The 21,456-nt window shown below is 53.7% G+C and overlaps 1 protein-coding gene across 5 annotated transcripts in view; it reads right to left on the reverse strand.

Annotated features, from left to right (window-relative positions):
* Window positions 1-20,458, reverse strand: part of SRGAP3 (SLIT-ROBO Rho GTPase activating protein 3) — a 66,290-nt gene extending 45,832 nt beyond the window's left edge. For 3 of the 5 annotated variants that reach the window (XM_052678582.1, XM_052678581.1, XM_052678586.1), the window contains exon 1: window positions 20,312-20,458. In XM_052678582.1, coding sequence (XP_052534542.1) covers window positions 20,312-20,378 — 67 coding nt within the window. In that variant the 5' untranslated portion in view covers window positions 20,379-20,458. The remainder of the gene's footprint in view (window positions 1-20,311) is intronic. The other 2 variants (XM_052678583.1, XM_052678584.1) reach the window with 2 other exon arrangements.
* Window positions 20,459-21,456: the final 998 nt, after the last annotated feature.

Raw genomic sequence — 21,456 nt, forward strand, 5'->3', positions numbered from 1 at the left:
ATCAGTGAGATATTCCAATTGCACCCAGTCAACATCCCTGTTTGAATTTCATACATCTTCTCTTTATTTAAGTGACCTCTAGAGCCACTCAATTTCACCATTCTTTCTTCAGTCCTCCTTCCTAGGAAACAGCAGCACACACACAGTGAAAGGAACTGTTCTGTGTTAACAACCAGTATGCTCTGCACAACAAACCGCAGCTGCACAGCACATATCTGCACACCGACAGCCCAAGCACCACCTGAATGCCTGTGAATCCCCCAGTCTGGACTGGCAGCACCATTCTGTCTGGCCTCCAGCAGCACAGAGGATGTAAATCTCAATTACGCCCTGGTACGCTTTGTTGTCAAGGCTACACTGCCCTGCACTGACTACAACAATATTCTGGGAGCTACATTTTATAGGACTGAAGACAGGGAGCCCAAAGAAACACTTGCCATGGCACAGTTTCTTTTTCTGTTTGTTTGCAGACAAACCCCAAGCAGCCAATGATGCCAGCCCTGGGGAGGCAGCCGCTTACAGGCACGTCTGGATACCCTGCCTACATCAACACCCAACACAGCACAGCAAGAAATCCCATTCAAACAAGTCAGCCTTGCCTGCTTCCCAAGCAGGTTTCACTCTAGCTCCAGCCAAACCTTCCAGGAAAAAAAAAAAGTTCCAAAGTCTTTAAGTGTGTCAACGTAGCAAAAACAACATCACAATGCAGAACACAAATCTGTATGAACAAAATGAAACAAACACAAAAAAAAAGAAGATGAGGAAAATACTTTCCAGACTAGGTTAAGCCAACTGTTTAGTAAGCAGAGCCAGAAGAAGACACAGAGCTGGTTAGGGAAAACATTTCCCTGACCACCTCAGCAGAACCAGCAGTGCAGATGGACAGAGAAGCAGGCTGGGGGCAGAGATGGAGAGCCACGCTGAAAGAACCATCCCCAATCTCTGTGCTGGAGAGATGCTTCCAGCCAGAGCTCCTATGCCAGTCTGATGAACTGTGAAGAGGAAAAAAGACAACCGGAGACTTCAGCTTCCTGAGGGCAGGAGTCACTCAGCTCGCTGGGCAGGGGAAGGCCAGGGCTGCAGAGGCAGGAGCAGAGGGCTGGAGGCAGGCTGCCAGCTGCTCCACTTCATGCTGCCTGTGCTCTGGTTAACAGTGCAAGGAAGAAGTAAGAAATCCACAGAAACTGGTTAAAGCATTAAAAAGAAAGAACCAAGCAGACCGGGTGCTGGGTTACTCAGGATGTGACAAGGACCAACGCAGCTCACCGAGCAGACGCTGTGCCCATGCCACACTCACACCATGGGGCTGCACAGCACTGGGCGCTGCCACAGCTTCTGCCAGGCTGCGCAGCACAGCCAGTGCCGGGCACAGTCCCTGCCAGGATCAGACGGAGCCCCGGCACATGCTGAATGTCTCAGATGATGTCACTGAGAACTCTGTGTCTTGGGCTATTAAAATGCAAAAGAGAAGATACTTACACTTTGAGAAAGAAAGGGAGCTGTGCAAGAGCGCGAATCGCACCCCAAGACATTGAAATGGAATAAAGGAGCAGATCATTAAACAGTTCATTCCACCACCTCACGTTCCTTAACCCAGACAGGGAAACTCCACAGGGAGGAGCCCGGCAGCCCCCAGCTGGGACAGGATAACCACGAGAGCAGAGCACCAGCAGCTCAGGTCAGCAGCAGCTGCTGGGCACCTGCAGGCACAGCATAGGTTTCTTCAAGGCCACTGAGCCTCTTTGTTCGTACATGAACAGCATACAATCATGCCTCAGAAATTCTCATCCAGCATCTCACAGCAACCTACAGAGCACAGCAGTACAACCTCGCACAGCCTCTGGGAAGCACCACGCCTGCACAGCGCGAGGCCACGCTCCAGGTACAGCCCTGGGAAACACTGGCTCAGCAGCTTTGAAACTCAAGACATGGCGTGTGCCCCAGGAAAAGGCCAAACCAAACCCCTGGAAGTGTCACTGCTGAGAACAGACATATGCAGAAGAGAAGCCAGAGGCAGCACAGGGTGGCCTCTTGAGGGAAGCTATGCCCTCAAACCACAGCATCCCCAGCACTGCCTGAGCTTCGTTTGAAGCACAGAACCATTAAGGTTGGAAAAGACCTCCAGAATCCCCATGCCCAGCCCCAGCCACCCCACCATGCCCACTGCCACATCCCACAGAGCCACATCTCCGCGGCTCGGAACACCTCCAGGGATGGTGACCCACCTCTCCCTGGGCAGCCCGTGCCAATGCTCGAACCACCCAGCAATGCTCCTCTTTCCCACCCCTCCTTGTTATCCCCACCACACCCCTGCAGCCAGGCCCACCTCAGCACGCTCTGCCTGCTGCCCAGCTCAGCAGCTGCCCCCAGCCCTCCCGCAGCACACAGCCAAGCACAGCCCTCTGCTGCCAGCAGCCCTTCCTGCCGAGTGTCAGCAGCGTCAGCCCGAGGCAGGCACCTCACTCCTCCTTTCCAGGAAAAACACAGCATGGGAATAGTAACACAAAACTACGCTATAACCAATAAAAGAACATCGCCCTCATACCCAGCCAGCTTGGAAACCGCAGGAAGGAAGCATACAGCAGAATATCTTTGCCCCCGCCACCAGCCCTTAAATGAGGTCTGGGAAGGGGTGGATCCTGGCTCCATCCCTCCAGTCACTCAGGTACAGTGCATGCACCTGAGCTCCTTAGGCTGGCCCTGCCTTCCACCAGGTGCTCCACCACTGTTCCACGCCATGACTTAGCTTCTCCACTACTGGTGCAGTTAAAGATGACTGACGGTTTTTCTTGATCCAAGCCAGCAGAACTTTTGAATAAAGATCCCCTTTTGGAGCAAGCGGTCAACACAGACAGCAGCACTGCACTCCGTAGCAGTTTAATGAACTAGGAGGAAGTTTTGCTCACACATTGGGTGCCCATCCTATATGTCGGTCTAGTTTTCACTGAACTCAGATTTAGGTTAAAAAAGCCCTGTGATATTGGGCACAGCCATGCTGCAGGAGGACGGTGTGGGTGCGGGAAGGCAAAGCACACAATGGAGAAGCCAGCAGGTGCAGAGAAGTGGTCTCTGAAGGACTCCCAGGCAGGGCCCCAGCCAAAAGCTTCACAATTCCACGATGAATTCATCACCAACTACAGACCTTGAGCAGGTTGCAGGCTGCAGACAGCCCAAGTGGAGGCTAATAATATGCAGCTCATTGGGATCATTGGATTGCAGCTGCCACCCACAAGGCAGGGTGATAATCACCCTCACTGCTTCATTTTTGCATGAGTCATCGCAGCCTCTGCTATGAAGTGATCACGGTACTTCCTCCTCCAAGGAAGGTCAGCCAGGCATATTGTCTTCTCGCACTCTTCGCCAGCACCCCAGGCTTTATGTATTAGTGGGCACAGGACCAGATGGTGATAGACAAACAATACAAAGGAAAACACACGCATCCTGTCGCAGTACAAGAGCTCTTCCTCCTCTCAGACCCTCAGGCGCTGAGGAGGGGGGACCAGCAGAGGACAGACGAGCAGCAGGGCAGGATGGTGCTGGCCACATCCTGCCACGTGCCAACACCGGCGCTGGGCTCAGCCCACCAGCTCACGGGGCTGCGCTGGGCACACAGCTGTTCCAGTCCCAGCAGTGAGCTGGTTCAGGTGCACATTACATTCTCCTCTCATCATCACAATGTTTCTTCTGTACTACATTATTTCCTTACGCCACAAGTCTGGGAGCTCCCATACTAGTTATTTGCCCCAGCTTTATTTATTATATACTATATTTATATTATATAAATATTATATATTTATTGCTGGCCAGCAACAATGCACGCACATAAATGCTGCGCTGCCCCTGGCTCACACCCATAGGCTGCACGGCGCACTGACAGCAGCTCACATGGGGCCCAGCCCCCTGCATGCGGCATCGCTGCGGCTGCTTTTTATAAATTCCTCCTGAACCAGATTGCTAATTGCTCCTCATTTCTGCTCTTCTAAAATAAGCTCAGGCTGCAATCTGCATAGCTGCTCCCAAAGGACTAACGAGCCACTGCCCACCTGGAGCCTAAGCTCTGGCCACATGCAGGAGGCCCCTGGCCCACCAGCGCCTGCCCCCCACGACACACCAGCTCTGCAAGGCCACAGGCTTTATCTAGGGCAAGCAGCACCGAAAATGAAGGCTGGGAGGATGTGCCAGAACCCACGTCACTGCATGCTGGAAGCAGGCTGCGGAAAGCACAGGGAAGTGGGACGGTGGCACAGCCCTGCAGCGTGCAGCACAGCGCCCAGCAACCTCCAGCCTCTGCCATTCATTCTCTCACTGCAGCTGTCCGTGGCGAGGAGCAGAGCAGTGATTGTGTGCACAAACCCACAAGCAAACACTGCATACAGCGCATCCCAGGGCATTACCACCAGATTGTCTTCAATAACAAAAGCACATCAAAACACTGCTTTCCCTTCATCTTCCTGAACTGCCAGCTGGGACCGGGACAACTCGAATGCACATCCACCACTGAGCACCAAGGCACGCCACCCCCAGAGCCCTGCCCAACAGCCCCGCTTTCACACACAAGAATACAGACCCCATTTACCTCCTGCATTACGACCACAATGTTCTTCACTCCTTAAACCCCGAGATACTCTCATGGAGCAGAGATCTGCTACCACAGCAAAGTCAGGAAACACACACGAAGCCTGCAAGCCCTTTATGTTCACATTATCTGCCCCACACAAACAGCACGCACAGTCACAGCTACACACCTTCAGCTCAAGCAACTAACTGTGCCAGCCACAGCTCAGCACCTTCCTGTACAGCAAACACAGGGCATGGGAGCACGTGGGCACACACGCACCCATCCCACGGGGTGGGCAGCACCAGCCCCACTCACACCAAACCCAGCACGGGCACAGGGCAGGGCAGTGCCTCCCAGCACCACAGTGCTGCTTCCAGCTCCCCTGTGGGACAGTGAAAGCACAGCATAAAAGGAAGCAGATGCTTTCACCACAAAGAAAAGCCTTACAACGAAGCAATGGGAACAAAAAGGAAGCGTCTCCTCCAGACAAGTTCTTAGAGACTCAAAGATCCATCACACCAGGAGAAGCGTGCTGTCTGGCACACATGGGCTCTTGTACCAGTGCCCTCCCCAGCACAGCTCTCCCAGAAAGAACAATTAACATTAAAACCACCACTGCTGCAATTCTGGCAAGCACAAACAAGTCTGAAGCCATTAGGACCCTGCACACTATTACTCTTTTTAGGACCAGGCAAAGCTTTCCCAACCAAGCACAGTGCTGGCGTGCAGACACCTCCCAGCCCGTGCAGCAGGAATCCCGAGCTGCCCCTGCACAGCCTGAAGCCCAGCAGCTGCAGAATGCAGCACAGCAGCATTGTGCTGAGCGCCTGCTGACTGCTCTCCTTCCTTCTCCTCTGCTCCTCTTGGTGCGGACACAAACTTCAAGCCTTGAGGATTAGTCAAAATATTCCATTTATCTGATGTTCACAATCCTTCCTTATTTTGCCCTGTGCTTTGTTTAGAAGATCACTTTCAAGGATCTCCCAAGTCCTCTGCCCTATTTTCTAAGGCTTCTGCTCACCTTCCACGCATCCATTTCCTGTCCCTGCTGCCCCGGCACCCCGCAGGCGGCGTTCTGGGGAGCACAGCCATGCTGGGACACAGCTGCACAGGAGCCCTGCAGCAAGGAGGCCCACTTTCATCAGGGAGGGCAGTCCCAGGGTCTCTGAGCAGTGCAGAGTGGGACCGGCAGCAGCGGAGCCGCCTGTGCCCTGCCTGCTGTGTGCCAAGCAGCCGGATGGCCGCAGCCCTCCTGTGGCACATTGGCTCCCCTCCAGAGCTCTCCCTGATTCCCTGTCACCCAGCTCTCCTGCTGCAAGCACCTGCTGGCCTGGCACTTGGGTCATGCTGAGCATACAACATTCCCTGGAATTCAGTGCAGGCTTCTGACATCTGTCCCACTTACCTCACCTATTTGTCAGAAATAAAAGACACCAAATTCCATTTTATTTATTCAGATCAGACTTGCAGAAGGAAACAGTCCTGTTGGCATCCCTGCCACCCTGCTCCTTGCTGTCGGCCGTCTGCTCAGCCTGCGAGCTGCTGACTGCATCCTGCATCTCCCAAACACAGCCCACACAGCCAGCTAGTGAAGACTGTCTGATTTAAAGCTCAGTTAAACTGAGGACATATTTACCACTGTGAACTCCCCCTCCACAGTGCTGGAAATAGAAAGGAGGCCGTTCTAACACACGCAGACGGCAGGCCTTCCTCTGACCAGTGCTGGTAGGGAAATGATCCTTTCTCCAGCTGACCCACAAGACAGGAAAACGTTGCTGCTTCTCCAGATCGTCCAGACTGAGAGCAATGAGATGCGTAACGAATTTGGAAAGACTCTGTTCACAGTTGCTGTATGGATGAGATCCCCATTGGTGGCAATCTGGCAAAATGCTTTTATTTTCGAGTTAAAAAAGAAATTGAAGTGCAAAGCTGTTACACAACACCTTACCCAAGTGGTTATCCGAATACCCAGCAAAGTGACCGTAACTACGGCAAGTCATGCTTAGCAAGACAACAATTGAAGACAGGTAGTTTGCTTTGTTCCAAGCAGCCTGAAGCACAGCCATTCTAAACACAATTCCCTGAGCCCACACGCGATGTGCGATCTGTTATGGCTGGTCCTGGTCCCCAGGACAGCTGCCTCGCTGGGGAGCAGCGCAGCGCTGGGCGCTGCCACGTGTGTTCAGGGGAGAGCACAGCACCAGTGAGAAAACCTCTATTCCAAAGCACCCAGGGCACTGAAAGGACATGCGGACTTGGACCCCAAGCTGAAGAGAGGTGCTCAGAATCTGCTTGTTTCTTTGCATCTGCATACAAATGCTAGCCAATTCATTTACAAATCAAATTTAAACTTGTCAGATTTCTGCTAGAAAACAGTACTTTTCTCATTCACCTATGCTCTATGCAGATTTTTGGGGTTTTTTGATGCAAAAAGTTGCACCTAGATGAAAATATGCTCCAAGTGTTCCTCACACCAATCCCTAGTTTTCTGATTACATCCTACCATCAGGGCTTGGAACAAACAGAAGACTGAACACAAATCACAGTAATTGCAGGATCACAATGGCAGGCTGTGCTGGAACCATCCGTGCCACCCCGGCACACGGCCATTCCTGGCACCCCTGGCACCATTCTCAGCCTGGCAGCACAAGGATGAAGCCAACGCACTGCTGGGACGCGCTCACCTGGCAGCCTGCATCCATCGTTCACCTGCTCTCCAACCTAGTGTAACCCTGACATTCCTTGCCCTTCTCTAGCATTTATTCTTCCAGCACCTGTCCTCCCAAAGCACTCTTTGCCTTGGAGCTAGATGCGATCTGATGAACTAGCCAGAACTGCATCTGCCCACTGTAACTCAAAGCAGAGCAAAAAGATGTGGCCTAAATTAAATACGTTCTACAAAAAAGCCAGGAAAGCCCAAAAGAGATCTAAAGACAGCACCCTTCAACAGCACAGCAGAGACAGGGCGTCACGTGCCAGGCCCTCCACGCTCCGTCAAACCCCTCACGCTGTTGGCACCCTTACACAGCGCACACTGACCATGGCAACGAAGAGGAGACTTCAGGGACCATCCCCGAGGCCCAAGGAAGGCAAGAACTTGTTGAAGCCCCAAGCTTCAGACACTCCTTGATAACAAAAACAATGGAGAATTTAAGCCTATTTCCTCGGTGACAGGCAAGCAACTTACATGGTAGAACGATGGTTTTTGGCTTTTTTCATGTGCTGTAAGATAATATTTTTCCTTACTGAAGAGATACACAAGACAGATGAAGAGCATAACGGTACTTTTGAGATGGGCAATGCATCTAAGCGGCGGCCTGTAGCACCAGCCATCAAACCGAGTCCAAACAAGCAGCCTGAAGGAGAAGGCCAGCAGTGAGTTGAAGCCTCGTGCACAGAAGCACACCGTACATCTTCTGGGCCATATCCTTAAACACTTTGATGTACAATCATTCCCTGCTCCTCCCGGTCGCTTTTCAAAAGCAATCTAAATTAATGTGAACTCGTAGAGGGTAATTATCTCTACGAATAATTAGCGCATGCCAGTAAATGCAAAATAGGACAAAACATTAAGTTTTACTATCACTAACAGTTCATGACATCCTCTGTGCTGAAAGAACATCTACTGACCACGGAGCAAGAAGCACAGAGCACAGCTGTGCCCTCACCACACACATGAACAACTCTCACAGCAAACACGGGCAGCAGCCCGGGCCCACGAGGCCCACAGGTCTGGGGATCTCACTTAAAACACACAGCAGCTCCAAACCTTCTCCAAATGGCACTTGCTACCCCCTCAAAATTACGACACGTGTTCTGGCACTGTGATAGGAAAAACATTCACAAATTATATGAACTACCATAAATCCAGCTGGAATCCAGCCCATCATTATTTCACTGGTGTGCTTGTTAAGGAGTTTGACGTATAAGAGTATATTGAAGGTATACTGAAGTATATATAAGGATTGTTCCCCTCATCTTTTGGAAGAAAAAAAAAACAAAAAAAAAGAAAAATAAAGCCACACAACCTTCATATTTGCATTGCCCTTGCATATCTCCTTGCTGAGGATTACAAATACAGTGCAGTGAATTGACTTTGCAAGAAGCAAGACAGAAAAAGCCTCAAGTCTGTCCATGAATTCTCATCAGACAACACTTTGAGCACCAGAGGCTGAATCACGCCCAGGCTCCCTGCTGTCACTGCGCCCCCGTTGCCCGCCTCACTACACCCAAGGTCTCAGAAGCTGCCTGGAATGTCCACTCACCAGTGAGCCTCCCATTTCAAAGTCAGCTGCTGAAGACTCATCCTCACCTACAGAGTTGCAAAGGTGTGACCTACAGTCTGGATCTGAGCAGCACACTTCATGCTGTCCATCAGCTATTTCAGGCAGACAACCACAACCGCTCAGTTGCCTCTCTTAGGACATTGCAGGCCTCTAAAGGCAGTTACATGGTTTCTCTGAAGCAGTCCTCTCCTTATGCTCAGTGCTTCCCTGGGCTGCTCCTTTTCTTCCAGTTCAGGCTTGCCCTGACAGCTGTTCTTTTCCATTATAGTGGAGTTTCCAGCCACCAAGGCTAGGCCGCATCTCACTTATTACCAAGTCACCACAGCACACGGAGCACAACAGCCAATGCAGCTGGTGCTGCTGCTTCAAACACGATGATAAATGCTTGTGCAGATGAACCGAGGCATTCCCCATTTTCCATTTGTGCACCTTGGTGACTGATGAGCTGTGGAAGCAGAGCCCACCATCCATCACACCCAAACCTGCTTGCCAGGTCCAGCAAAACAATCCTTCCTCCTCTCAGTCACAGAAGAGTGACAGGCAGAGAGAGATTTATACCACCCTTCTTTGCTAATCAGAGCAACAACACCTTAAGCCATGTAACCCCTCAGTTTCTCTGAGGGATGCCCGCTCCATCCCATGCTCCACCTGACCACAGAAGCGAGCTGTGCTCACTGAGATCTGCTGCCCCCAGGGACAGCACTGGGCAGCAGATCCCACAGCCACAGGGAAATGCAAAGAGCCACACTCAGTGCCCTGGTGAGCAGGGGCTGCTGTAGGACCCCAAGGCCAGCAGTGAGGGCAGGAGTCGTCCTGGACCACACAGGTGGGGACAGACAGACCGAGGGACATGGGGAAGGCCAGCACACAGCCCACAAAGCCTCCTTGTGAAAGGGAGTCAGTTCTCCATACAAAGGCAGCAGCTCACGGCACAGCGTGATGCCAACCATGCATCAATGCTGGTTGATTGCATTGCCATCAATGCTGCATGCCACAGGGGACAGAGGCCAGCAGGGCTCCCAGGCCAGCAGGGCTAATTCCTGCATTCATGTGGAACAACTGCAAGAACAGTCTTGAGGTCTTTATCTATTTGATGGCCTTGTGCTCATTCTCTTTTTGGAGAAAGTAACACATGGTTAGTTCCTTTAGGGAACTAATTAATGACATGGAGGAGCGACAATGGCAGTGGGTGATACCAGGGCACCGGGCACCGTGCAGCTGGGTGCCTACCTGCCTCCAGAAGAGCCATCGCCAGACCAATGCACCTTCATACCACCCAAATGCTTCTAAGTGTGAATCACGAACAAAAATACTGCTGCTCCAGTTACGAGGTGGAAGGTTCCCATCGGACATCATCATGAAACAACAACATCCACGTGCTCTGCAGCCACCACCGGGTATCTGCCAGCCCAAGTACAGACAGCCCGGCAGGGGGCTGTGCCCAGACCCTAAGAAAACAGTTTTATATTTAGATTTAAAACCGGGAACGAAAGTGAATCCCCAATGCAGTGTGTGCACCGCACCCTGCCCCACACCGCGCAGGGCTGGGCTGCCTGCCGGGGTCACAGCTCAGCCGTGTGCCGGGCTGCCACGTGCTGCCACGCAGGACCACAGTTAGCTGCGGACTCACCGCCACCTGGAAGGGCTCCCCATCACTCACATGCGTGGGTCTCATAACAGGGAGGAACAGAAGCTGCGCTATGGCTGACATCTGCAAAGCCACCCAGGCGCAGCCCTGCCCACATAAGCACAGGTTTTTGAAAGCAGGCTTCTGTGTCCTCTATTTCAATTCACACTGACTTATGAACTTCTACTCAGCCGGCCAGCAAAAGCCAATCCATAAATATGAAAGGTAAAAGTACTTCCCAGATAAACCACAAACCAAAACAGGCCTGAGTTTGTCATATGTACATTATTCACAATGACTAACTCACCTACAGCTATATTTTGAAGCAATCATGCCAACTTTAATTCCTTAAAGCAGGAGGCACCTCTTCCCCCTTTCTCACGTCTGCTTTCTGCGCTCTGTGGATGAGGCACCAGGAGAAGGAACGGATGCTCCGCTGAGCGGTCCAGGCTCTGCTCCACTCAGCTGTGAGCTGCTGGCCCGCAGGTGACATCGGGGCTGAGTCACAACGCCTCTCATCTTTTTGAAGCAGTAACTGAACATTCCTGGAAAAACTAAAGCGGTCTGAAACAGTCTGAGCTACCGGTTGCGATGGGTTTTCAGTTCAAGCACCCTGATGCCGGTCACCCACTTCTCTCTGCTTTCCTGCCTTTCCAGAGCTGATCTCCAGGGACAGCCCCACAGGGGCTGACAGCTCCGCACCACTGGGGATGCTAAGCACCCCAGACAGATTCTCTCTGTTCATTTCACTTAGAAATTATTAATTTAGAAATTACTTCCCTCTACACCACCAATGACATGTGTGCTTACACACAGCAAACATCACGCGGCCACGGGCAATGAGATGCCAACACGGGAACCCTTCAGAGCTCAGCATGGCAATGAAGGCCTGATATGATCCTAGCAGCGACAGCAGGCCATCCACAGCCAGATGGATGTATTTGTAAATAAGACAGATCCGTTTGTCAGGTTGTAATTGGTTTTAGAACAAGCAATTCCCACGATGACAAACAACAATTAAAGAGCGCAGAGCTCCCACAACATGCAATCTGAGCGCATTTGCAGGAAGGACAAAAGCAGAGAGCAGAACAGCTGCCAACAGCAGGGGGACGGCTTCCTCACGACAGCCCCAGGAACGCTCTCCTGGAGACCTGGAAAGCCCAGCAGTGCTGCGGGGCAGCTGCGGCCCCTCCACCTCCCAGAGGAGTGGGGCAGCTCCCCATGTGTCAGGGCAGCAGCAGGACACCGCAGGGAGCACCAGCGGCACCACGCGGGACTGCAGGGAGCTCGGCCCCCCTCGCTCAGCGCCGGTTCTGAGCTGACCTCCCCCATCCAACAGGTCACTGTTCCGCAGTGCTGCATCTCCTAGGCCATCCCGCGGGCACCATCATGACAGAAGATGTTATGGTCCCACTTTCAGGGGTTTATAACACAACATTTTCACTCGCGCTGTTTGCTTATTGTCTCCTCGGGGATTTTAGCAAGAGTAGGTCAAGAGCGGAGAAGCGCTGCATGGAAACAAATGCTTTTAGAACACAAATCTCTCAGAACGACATCATGCAACGAGTGCTACGAGAGACAAACGCTCTGTAAGACCCTGCTGGGAGACTGCACTTTCCCAGTTCATTTGATACGTTTCACTTACAAATGGTTCAGCGCTGCTATTTTATTTTCACTCTGTTTTTGCCTCCTCAGGTTCTTCCTTGACTACCCAAACACAGACTGAGTGGAGAGCCTGATTCCGAGCTTCTTTATTGCAACAGCAGAAGTCCTGCTCACTTTAGTACTAAAAAAAGAATCGGACCATACGAAATACCCTACAGGACACCGGCCGTGTTTGGCAGAAAGGGAGATAAAAAGCAGCTAAAGGAAGACCTGGCCAAGCAGGATGCTGCTCCTGCAGCTCCACGCTATGGCACTGAGCACTGTGGTGCTGCTGCACGGCTACTCACAGACATGCCAACCTCATCCTGCCTGCAGCCTCTCTCAGAGCAGAGCTCTGATGCTCGGGTGAAGCTGTAACGTATCCAGTCGATTGTGTAATGCTCCAGAAACTGTTTTCTGATCTCTCCAGCAATCGCACTCAGCCCCGAAGTGCAACACTTGACTGTGCTGACTTCAGCAGGATCAACTGTGCAGAATATTGACTGCAGAAGTACCCAGCCCTTCTGAAAACATGCCCACCTCCAGACAGAAGCACTTGGAGGCACTAATGCAAAACCAAAACCAAAACCAGCATTGCAATACCCCAGCCTACACCTGGCAGTTTAACCCCGCAGAGCAGCAACATACAAATGGTTTCCCAGAAAGAAAAAAAGCAGAAGGGGCTCAAATGTATTGACATGGCTTTGTATTCCGCTTTCCTTTTTAACATTTAGCCTGACCATGCAATCAACAGAGTAAAACAGTGCTGAGCCTCCCCCGATCTCCCCAGCAAGCTTCACTACCTGCACACTGACCAAGCCCAGCGCCCACAGCCAAAACCCCAGCCCCAGAGAGCTGCACCCCTCTGCTGTTTGTTCTATAGGGGCTGGGGCTCTGGGACAGACCTAAAAATCAAGGATATCCTCCTAAGGAGCAATCTCCTCTCTTCTCTCAGCCGTCCAACACAGACACAAGTAAGAAAGTGTAGCAATGGGAAGTGCAGCAGGGAAGCTCAATAATTTTCTGTTAGGATGTAGGCAGTTCAATTCTCTGGACAAGACAGCAATACTTTACAGAGCTGCTTTAAGCAGTGAGATGCATGATAGCGAGTGCAATCCCTTGCCAAGTACATGACAGTTCCTCCCAAAGGTCTAGACAAAAAAGACAAGTAAAATGTTCCTCCACCCCTCCCTCTTCAGAGCAGTTCTCTACCTCCAGAGGAAAGGAGAGTGACGGACGCTAATGCAAATTATTTTCTGAGGCTGCCAGACGCAGAGAGGCAGTGCAATTTTCCCTTAACTTTCAAGACCCAGACCGACAGCTTGCAGCACCAGGCATCCTCATGGAGAACCTCCCTGCGCGTCAGCATGGCTTCAGCAGGCAGAAAAGGACCCTGGAGAAGTTAACAACCTGTTTGCTCATTAGCACCCATCAGGTAGGGGGGCAGAACACTGTAAAGTAGCACCACAGCACAACGTGTGTGAGCCAGAGAGCCTCCCAGCCAGTCCCTTATGCCAGTTCCAGCTCCTGGTTCCCTCTGAACAGTGTATGAGGACAGAGGCACCCGCTGTCACACGGAACTCAAAGAACACATCTCTTTACATATCCTTGTTTTTAAAGCAAAGGGTAAGATATAGAATAAAAAGGATGATTTAACACAAAGGGTATGATTTAAAACAAAGAGGGTGATTTAGAACTTTTCCCTCCCTGCCACGGATAGGATCCTAACAGCTGCCTCCTCGCTGATGAGTAATGACAGCGCTGGGATAAATAATGCGGCCGTATATTCCCCAGCCTGGCACGTGAGGCTGCCGTGCTGCCGATGGTGCCATTTTTCACAGGCACTCTAAGAGCAAGCTGCTGGCAGCCCTCCACCAGAACGACCCCGCAGCGCTGTGGCACTCCAACACACACTGTCCCACCGTGCTGACCCAACCCCAGCCTGGGGAATAACATCACAGCCAAGAAACCCCCCCAGCAATTTCATGTTGATACACTACTTCCTCTCCTAATGCCTTATGTTGCAATACGTTGTCTGGAGCTGCCTCTCCCAACACACTGCGGCTGCCTTCCAGAGGTGAGAAAAGGGACACAGCATAAGTCATCTTGGGCCCGTTTTCCAGCATACAGCTCACAGATCAGGCTCTTGGAGGTGTCAAAAGCTTAAAGCGCATCCAACAACTGCAGGCACAAAGCAGGAGCATTGGAGAAGACTGGAAACCTTAAGGAGGTCACCAATGATAGGTATCAACTATTATTACCATCGTCACTGCGTGGGCTAACACTGTTTACTCATTTCTGTGTCCTCCCTTGCTGCTATGATACATACCAATAACACATACAGAGGTGGGGCAAACACAGCACAATAGCTATTAGTAAGAAATATTCATCCTTTTTGAACAGGCTGTTTTGCTGGCCGCGCAGCAAAAGCCTCCCGGGCTCAAATCACCACCCAGCTTGCAGAAAGGGCCGCTCACTTCGTGCCATGGCGTGGCAGCAGCCAGCAATGCCCACAGCACTGCTCTGCTCCCAGCCCCGCAGCAGCCGGCACGCGGTGCTCGCCTGACCCGCGCAGCCACTGCGCACACGGCAGGACTGCAGATGCCTCTGAAGGCAGTAAATGCATTTCAGAAGGTGATTGATGTCACTGCTGTGGCTGGTAGACTGAAAAACAGCTATGGAAACAAACCCAAATCCAGGCAACGAAAAATTTAAGAGCTCAAAGGGATGTTTTTTCCCCCAACTCAAATGGGCCAGCAGAACAGAAGAGTAAATCCTGCTCCCGACAGGTGCTGAAACGGCACACGCAGAACTGTGAACGCTGCACCTTGCGAAGGCGTACGAACACCATTAACTACCTGAGGTCTGCCTGCTGCTGCACTGCCACAACCCTTAAAAATCCTCACCTGGGGCCACAACTATGGGCTGCTGGAGGTTCTCGCCATCATCGGGAGAAGGACAGGTTGATCAGTAGTCCGACCGCATCCAACTATCTGTCAGCTAGTGAAAAGGAAACCATCAGGTTCAGAGATACAGACAGAGCAGCAGCTCCAGGCCCTTGGGGGGCTGTGGTGGCCCTGGGCCCAGCCGGAGGGATGCACAGCTCAGGGCCGACAGGCCGCAGGTCCACACGCTGTCTCCTGGCTCCACTCGAGGCCCCAGGCCCGAGGCAGGAGCTGCAGGACACGCAGCAGGCCGCCAAAGCAGAGCAAGGGCCAACGGAGGTCTCTGCTGCCAAGCACAGCTGAATACTGATTTCTCAATGCATTGGAAGAAAGTCACAATGGCAAAGTTTGAAATGAAACCAACCTTCAGGAGTTCTGCTGGCAGCGCCGGTGGCTTCACCGCTGCTCACCTGCACTAAGGCCCAAAGGACAGGAGAACCCACATCTACACAGGAGATTTCTTTCACCAAAAGCCAGGAGACGAGCAGGAGCTGCCTGAGCTGTGCAGACCTGGAGGCCCTCAGCACGATGGCGAGGGGCGCGGCGCAGGCCAGGCCTCGTGTTTCTGTTTCGCAGAGCAGCTTCCATAAGAACCCCAAGGCCCCACAGCCCTGCTGCTGCACGCCATGCCTGCCCTACAGCAGGGCAGGACACACCGCCCCGCTGCTGCCCACTGCTCCAGCTGCCCTGGGCACAGCACGACGAGGAGGAGCCCAGCCTCTGCCCTATGCACACACCTGGCTGCCGGACAGAACCACGCCGTGCCTCTGCTGAAGCACCCTGAAGCACAGCAGAAAACATCCGGTAGATCCAATTTGTTTCCATTAGAGACTTCCAGTTCATCTCCATTGCACCCACATTTTCCTCTGCTCTGCCACGGCTGGGAAGCCCCACACACAGCCCACCTGCCAGGACAACACCATCAGACCCAGCGAGGGAAAAGACAGACAACAAGCATGTATGGGAGTCAGCAAACAAGGAGCAAGCGAGTGCTGGTTCTGAAGTCTAACAGCAGAAACAAGATCGGTTTCATTAGAACCCTCCTGCTGCAGACGGCTGCATGAATGCTCAGCAGCCACCTACAGCCCGTCCAAGGGCGGCCCTTTGCCCTCTGGCATAGAACCACTGCATTACCTGGGCTGCTGGGTTCCAAGCCTGGATGCCTCCCCAGTGCTAACTGAGCTTCCTACTCGAGCGAGCGGCGAGCCCAGAATAATCCAGGGTGGAAGTTTTCCCAAAATTTTCTAAGCAAAGTGGAAAGAGACCATTGTGTGGGAAAATGGGAACAGACATGAAAGGATGCAGCTGCCACAATAGCAAAAATACAGTGAAGCTAACAAGCAATTATAAATTAACCTAAGCTGTGGTTCTCCTGTGAAAATGGGAAAAACACTTTGGTTCTCTTTGGCCACAGGTCTGTAAGCCTTCTTAATATTTCTGTATGCTAAATCAATCAAAACCTGTTCTATTCCCAGCTCACACAGCAACTAAGAGTCCTTAATGTGTAAGAACTCATCTCCACACCACTCCGCATCCAGCTGTGCCGTTTGAAGGCTATCGCCTTGAGGATCACCAGGGATGCTGCTCACCTGCCAGCATCTGACAGAACAAGATGCTATCGGCTCACAGCAGCCTTCCAGCCAACAATCACCACGCAGATCATACAATGACCTGAATTTTCCGGGTATTAAAAAAAGCTTCAGGAAGCAATATGAAATTTAATAGCCAATCATCAGCACGCCCTATTTTCTGCAAGATTTACTACACTGTACTATAGACAGTTCTGTCTACATTATTAAAACTGGTTCGTTTTGCTGCATTTAAAGCAACAAATCATGCCTTCAAGCGTAATGAGGAAGAAAACATGTTTGTTTATCATTCTGGCCAGACAGACCAACTAAAACTGCATGTATGAAATGCTGCATCTAAGGATCCGCCGTACTCTGCATTCTGCAAGCAGCTTTAATGTGGCAGCTGTAAATACGCAGTCATACCTTTATTAGCATTTATTTTTAATGCAGCCTTTCCTGTCTGTACATTTAAGGCAGGCAAATAAGGAAAGCTGCCTCCTAAGAGGTGCCCTTCATGTCTCCTTTCTGGTACCGCCACCAAGCACCTGCAGGCAGAGCAGGGCCAGACTGCCTGACAGTGAAGTGAAACGCAGAGCAGCAGAAGGGAAAGCAAGGACCCTCAGCACGGGACTGATAGGAGAGGCCGCATGCAGGGCCATGTCTGTCAGCAGCAAACACATTCAGGAGAGTGAAAGAAAGAGGCCCCCTGCACGGACAGGTGGCAAACACTGCAGAGCCAGAAGGATGGGCAGCCTGCAGCAGGAGCAGGGCCCAGGTACCTCTGCTCCTAACACAAAGACCAGAGGCCGCAGCCACTGCACACACACACACAGCACACCCGTGCTATCGGCTCCCCACAGCCACGGCTGCACTCAGACCAGCCCCGACCGTCCCACGTGTGCACACACATCCACACCCTTAGAGCATTTTCAGGATGACTCCTTCCCACCACAAGAAGAGCAGACAGTTCTCCAAAGAGGGAAAGGAGATACAGGGTCATCGTAGCTGATAAAACACCCCTGCACAGGAAGATAATTCTCCAGTTAAGTCCTCCTTACGCCATTCACACCTCCCACACAAATGGTGCACGTACCAAATTTTTAGGACACAGCAGTGCCCTGGGCACAGGAGGTCAGGGCTCAGCCCCACACCCATCACACACCACTCCCCTGCCAGCCCACTTGCTGTGGACCCCCGCAGGAAGGCTGCCAGCACAACTTTCCTGAAGTCAGCCTAAGCAACATAACGTTCTTTGTTGTTGCTCTGCCATGCTACCTGTCAAAGCCCTCTACAAAGCTCATACAACCCCATGTTTGAGCACTGTCAGGTGGCTGCTGCTTTCCAAGACTCCCGGCCAGCACTCAGCCATCTCTGATGTGACACTTTCAGGGGCAGCCCTCTGCAGATCATTTCTGTCTCCATCCACACCAGCGCTCCCTGCAGCCCACGTGTGGGGCTTTCCAGCTCTCTCCTGTGTTCTCCCTAACCCCTCCCTGGGGATCAGGCCACGCTGTGCTCAGATCCTCCATTACAAGACACCCCTCCTCAAGTTTTCATCCTTAACCATCTTCACATGGCAGTTGTTCTGTGGCAGCAGTCGGATTCTGCAAGCCTGTTTCACCCGCGCTCTCCCTTCTCCCCCTCATCACTTCGTTCCCACGTTAGTCTTTCTCTAGAGATTTGGGTGCCCAGAACTCTCCACCATGGACACAGACAAGAGCAGAAGAGTGACCAAACCCCTGAAGCGAAGAAGCAGGTTCCTGGAGTAGTGATGCAGCCCGAGCCGAGGGCAGCAGGCACTGAGAGGCAGCATCTGTGTCACCACCACTGCCCTCGAGGGCTTGGGTGACAACAAGACCCCGCGTGCCAGCTGTGTGACACCAATGCAGCCACCCCTCCGCCTCCTGCACCACCCTGGCACCCTCAGATGCAGGGAAACCTGCGATAGCTGCTGCTGAGACACGAGAGCGGATGCCCTCAGTCAGAAAACTGACATTTTTGGAGGTGTAACGGTACGAATATTACCAAAGTACCAAATAGTACCAAAGAATGATTACGGCTCCACCACGACTCTGCCCATGTTACTGCTGCCCCAGATGCGATCACCGTGCTGCAATAAATCATCTTTATACATAACCCCAGCATTAATGATCCAACATAGGGAGCCCAAAAGGCTATGACAGATGTCAGGCCAAGAGTGATTGCAGCAAATGAATATTCCAGTTACAAACACAAGAAAAAACACTGCAGACGTCTGCAGCAGAACTTTTTGGAGCAGAGCAGCCCCAGCCCAGCTGCAGCCCGGAGCAGCCTGCCCAGCCCCACACCACCACAGCACTGCCTGCAGCCGTGGACACACGGATCCCCCTGGAGAACAGAACATCACCACGGGCTGAGAGAACACTTCATCTGCCTCACAGCACGGTGCAATAACATCAGCGTGCCCAAATTATACACAAGCGGAAAGGTAATTGGCACTGAGCAGAGCGTGTTGTGACTGTTACATCATTCTTCAAAGCCAGCTACAAAAGACTGAAATGCAAGAAAATAAACAATGGCACCGAGTCAGCAGGCAGCCCCTCCCCAGGGCCCTCCGCCCAGCAGCACCACGCAGGGTACGCGCACAGCACCCAGCGCCCGCGGAGCTCAAGGTCCAACAGAGTGACCTCTGGGGAAAGTAAGGAAGTGCGGCTCTCGCGGCCACAGGTTCGTTTTCAGAAAGCTAAACTTGTGTTTTTAATTAACTCTGCCTTAAGTGGAGACTTGCACATCACAAAATGGTGCCTGTAAGGACGAGCACCAGAAGGCTGCGGGAGCTCTGTGTGACAGCAGCAGCTCGGCGGGCATCGCAGCGCTTGGGCTGGGTGTGGGAAGGGACCGGCGACGGCCAGAGTCACAGACTGACGCTGCAAGGAACGCTCTCACAAACTGACGTTACCACGAAATGATGGACACCAGGTAACACTTCGCTACTGGCGTCAAATGCCCCATTTCTACGGCACAGAGAAGGCCCCACACGCTGCACACACGGCAGCGCTCCTCCTTCCACCACACCGCAGACGTCTGCGATGCTTCAGGGAGCGCCGAAATCCCCACAATAAACCCAGCCGTAATCAAAATAAACGTGGAGCTGATGTTCGGCACTCAGCGGTCCCAGCAGACGTTACCTCGGCCGGTACTCTACTCAAAACCAAGAACGCAGCGCTGCGCTTTGACGCCTTCGTTCCGCAGAGCCTTGCATAACGGCGATGTCCCCTGGAACCGCTGCCCGCCGAGGTGCCTTACATAAGACCCGCAAGATCAGGGCCTCCCTGACCAGCGCGCGAATCGATCCGAGCCTTTCCAAGAGAAGCACGGAGGAACCCACACAGCAACGAACCCGTTTTCCCCTCGGACCGCCGCTCCCGACGCCCCGCTCCGCACACGCCCGCACTCCGCCCGGCGCCGGGCACCTGCCGAGCAGCGCCGGGAGCTCCGCCGCGCCCCGACGGACGCCCGCAGACACCGGCGGCCGACCGAGGGAGCCTCAGCAGAGCCGGCGGGGAGCGCGGACGGCCCGGCCCCACCCGCGGCCCCGCAGCTCGGCCCCGCCCGGCGCTGCCCCCGGCCCCGCGCCCGCTCCGCACCGCCCGCGGCCCCGCACACAAAGGCGCGGCCCCGCCGCAGCGCCCGCCGCTCACCCTTCACTTGCGCATCGTACTCCGCGATGATCTCTTTGTCCTTCTTGGACTTGCCCTGCGAGGACATCTTTCGGGAGGGCGCGGGCGAGCGCTCCGCCGCGCCGCCTCAGCCGGCCGCGGGCCGCATTGGCGGGGCCGGGACGCCGCGCAGAGCCGCCGGCCGCAGAGCGGAGCCGCGCCGAGCCCAGCCCAGCCCGGCCCGGCCCCGCTCGACTCCGCCCGCCCGGCAGCCCCGCCCCGCCGCTCCGTGCCGCGCCGAGGCCGGCCCGTGCCGCTCCCGCGCTCAGGTTGCGGGCCGGCCGGCCGCGCCCCTCCCCCGGCGGACGGAGCGACCCGCGGCGAACGGGGAGCGGCGAACGGGGCGGGGCCGCCGGGGGGGCGGGGCGGCGCGGGACGGATGCGGCTCACGGCCCCGGGCTGCCGGGCCCTCGCGGCTCTGGAGGCCGCGGCTGTGGTGTCGGGGAGCTGCCGGGCTGTCGGGGCTGCCCGTCCGAGGCGACGGCGTTGGGTACGGCGAGAGCAGCGGCGGCGGGAGCGGAGCGGGGCTCTGCCCGTAGCAACGCCGCGCTTACAGGCGGCTCCGGGCAGGAGGGCCACGAGACGACGTGCAGAAAGTAGCAGAGGTGTGGGGGGTTGCCAGGCACGTTCAGCCCAAGGGCTGCTCGGCTCCCACCGGTTTACCTTCTGCCTGGGGCAGTATTTAAAAAATTGCGTCACGAGTGCCCCAAACGCAGCCGGTGCTGCCGCTCAGCAAAGCACAGCGCAGCTCCCCGTGTCCTCATGGCGAGGCGCCTGCGTGTACGTGGCCCAGGCCAAGCAGAGCCACTCAGGGGCTGAGGAGCAGACGCCTGTGGCACGAGGACGCAGCAGATCCCGAGTGGCTCGCACTGCTCCCCACGCTGCTCCCCGCTGCTCTCCGTGCCACGCTGCCCGCACTCCCAGCCCATCAAACCGTGCCTCCACATCTTCCTGGTCCCAGCTGAGCTCAGGCTGCTGCTCTGCACAATGAATCCTTTTTGTTGGTGTCTCTCTGAAGCCCAATGAATGCAAGGGGATGTGATGATTCACAGTTATTCTGCCAGCTTACAAAGAATAAACCAAGCCTGTTAAAAAAATAATTTACCTAGCCTCGGCCTGCAACACAG

The sequence above is a fragment of the Tympanuchus pallidicinctus genome, unplaced genomic scaffold, assembly GCF_026119805.1.
Source record: "Tympanuchus pallidicinctus isolate F22 unplaced genomic scaffold, pur_lepc_1.0 scaffold17, whole genome shotgun sequence".
In the NCBI taxonomy this organism is placed as follows: domain Eukaryota; kingdom Metazoa; phylum Chordata; class Aves; order Galliformes; family Phasianidae; genus Tympanuchus; species Tympanuchus pallidicinctus.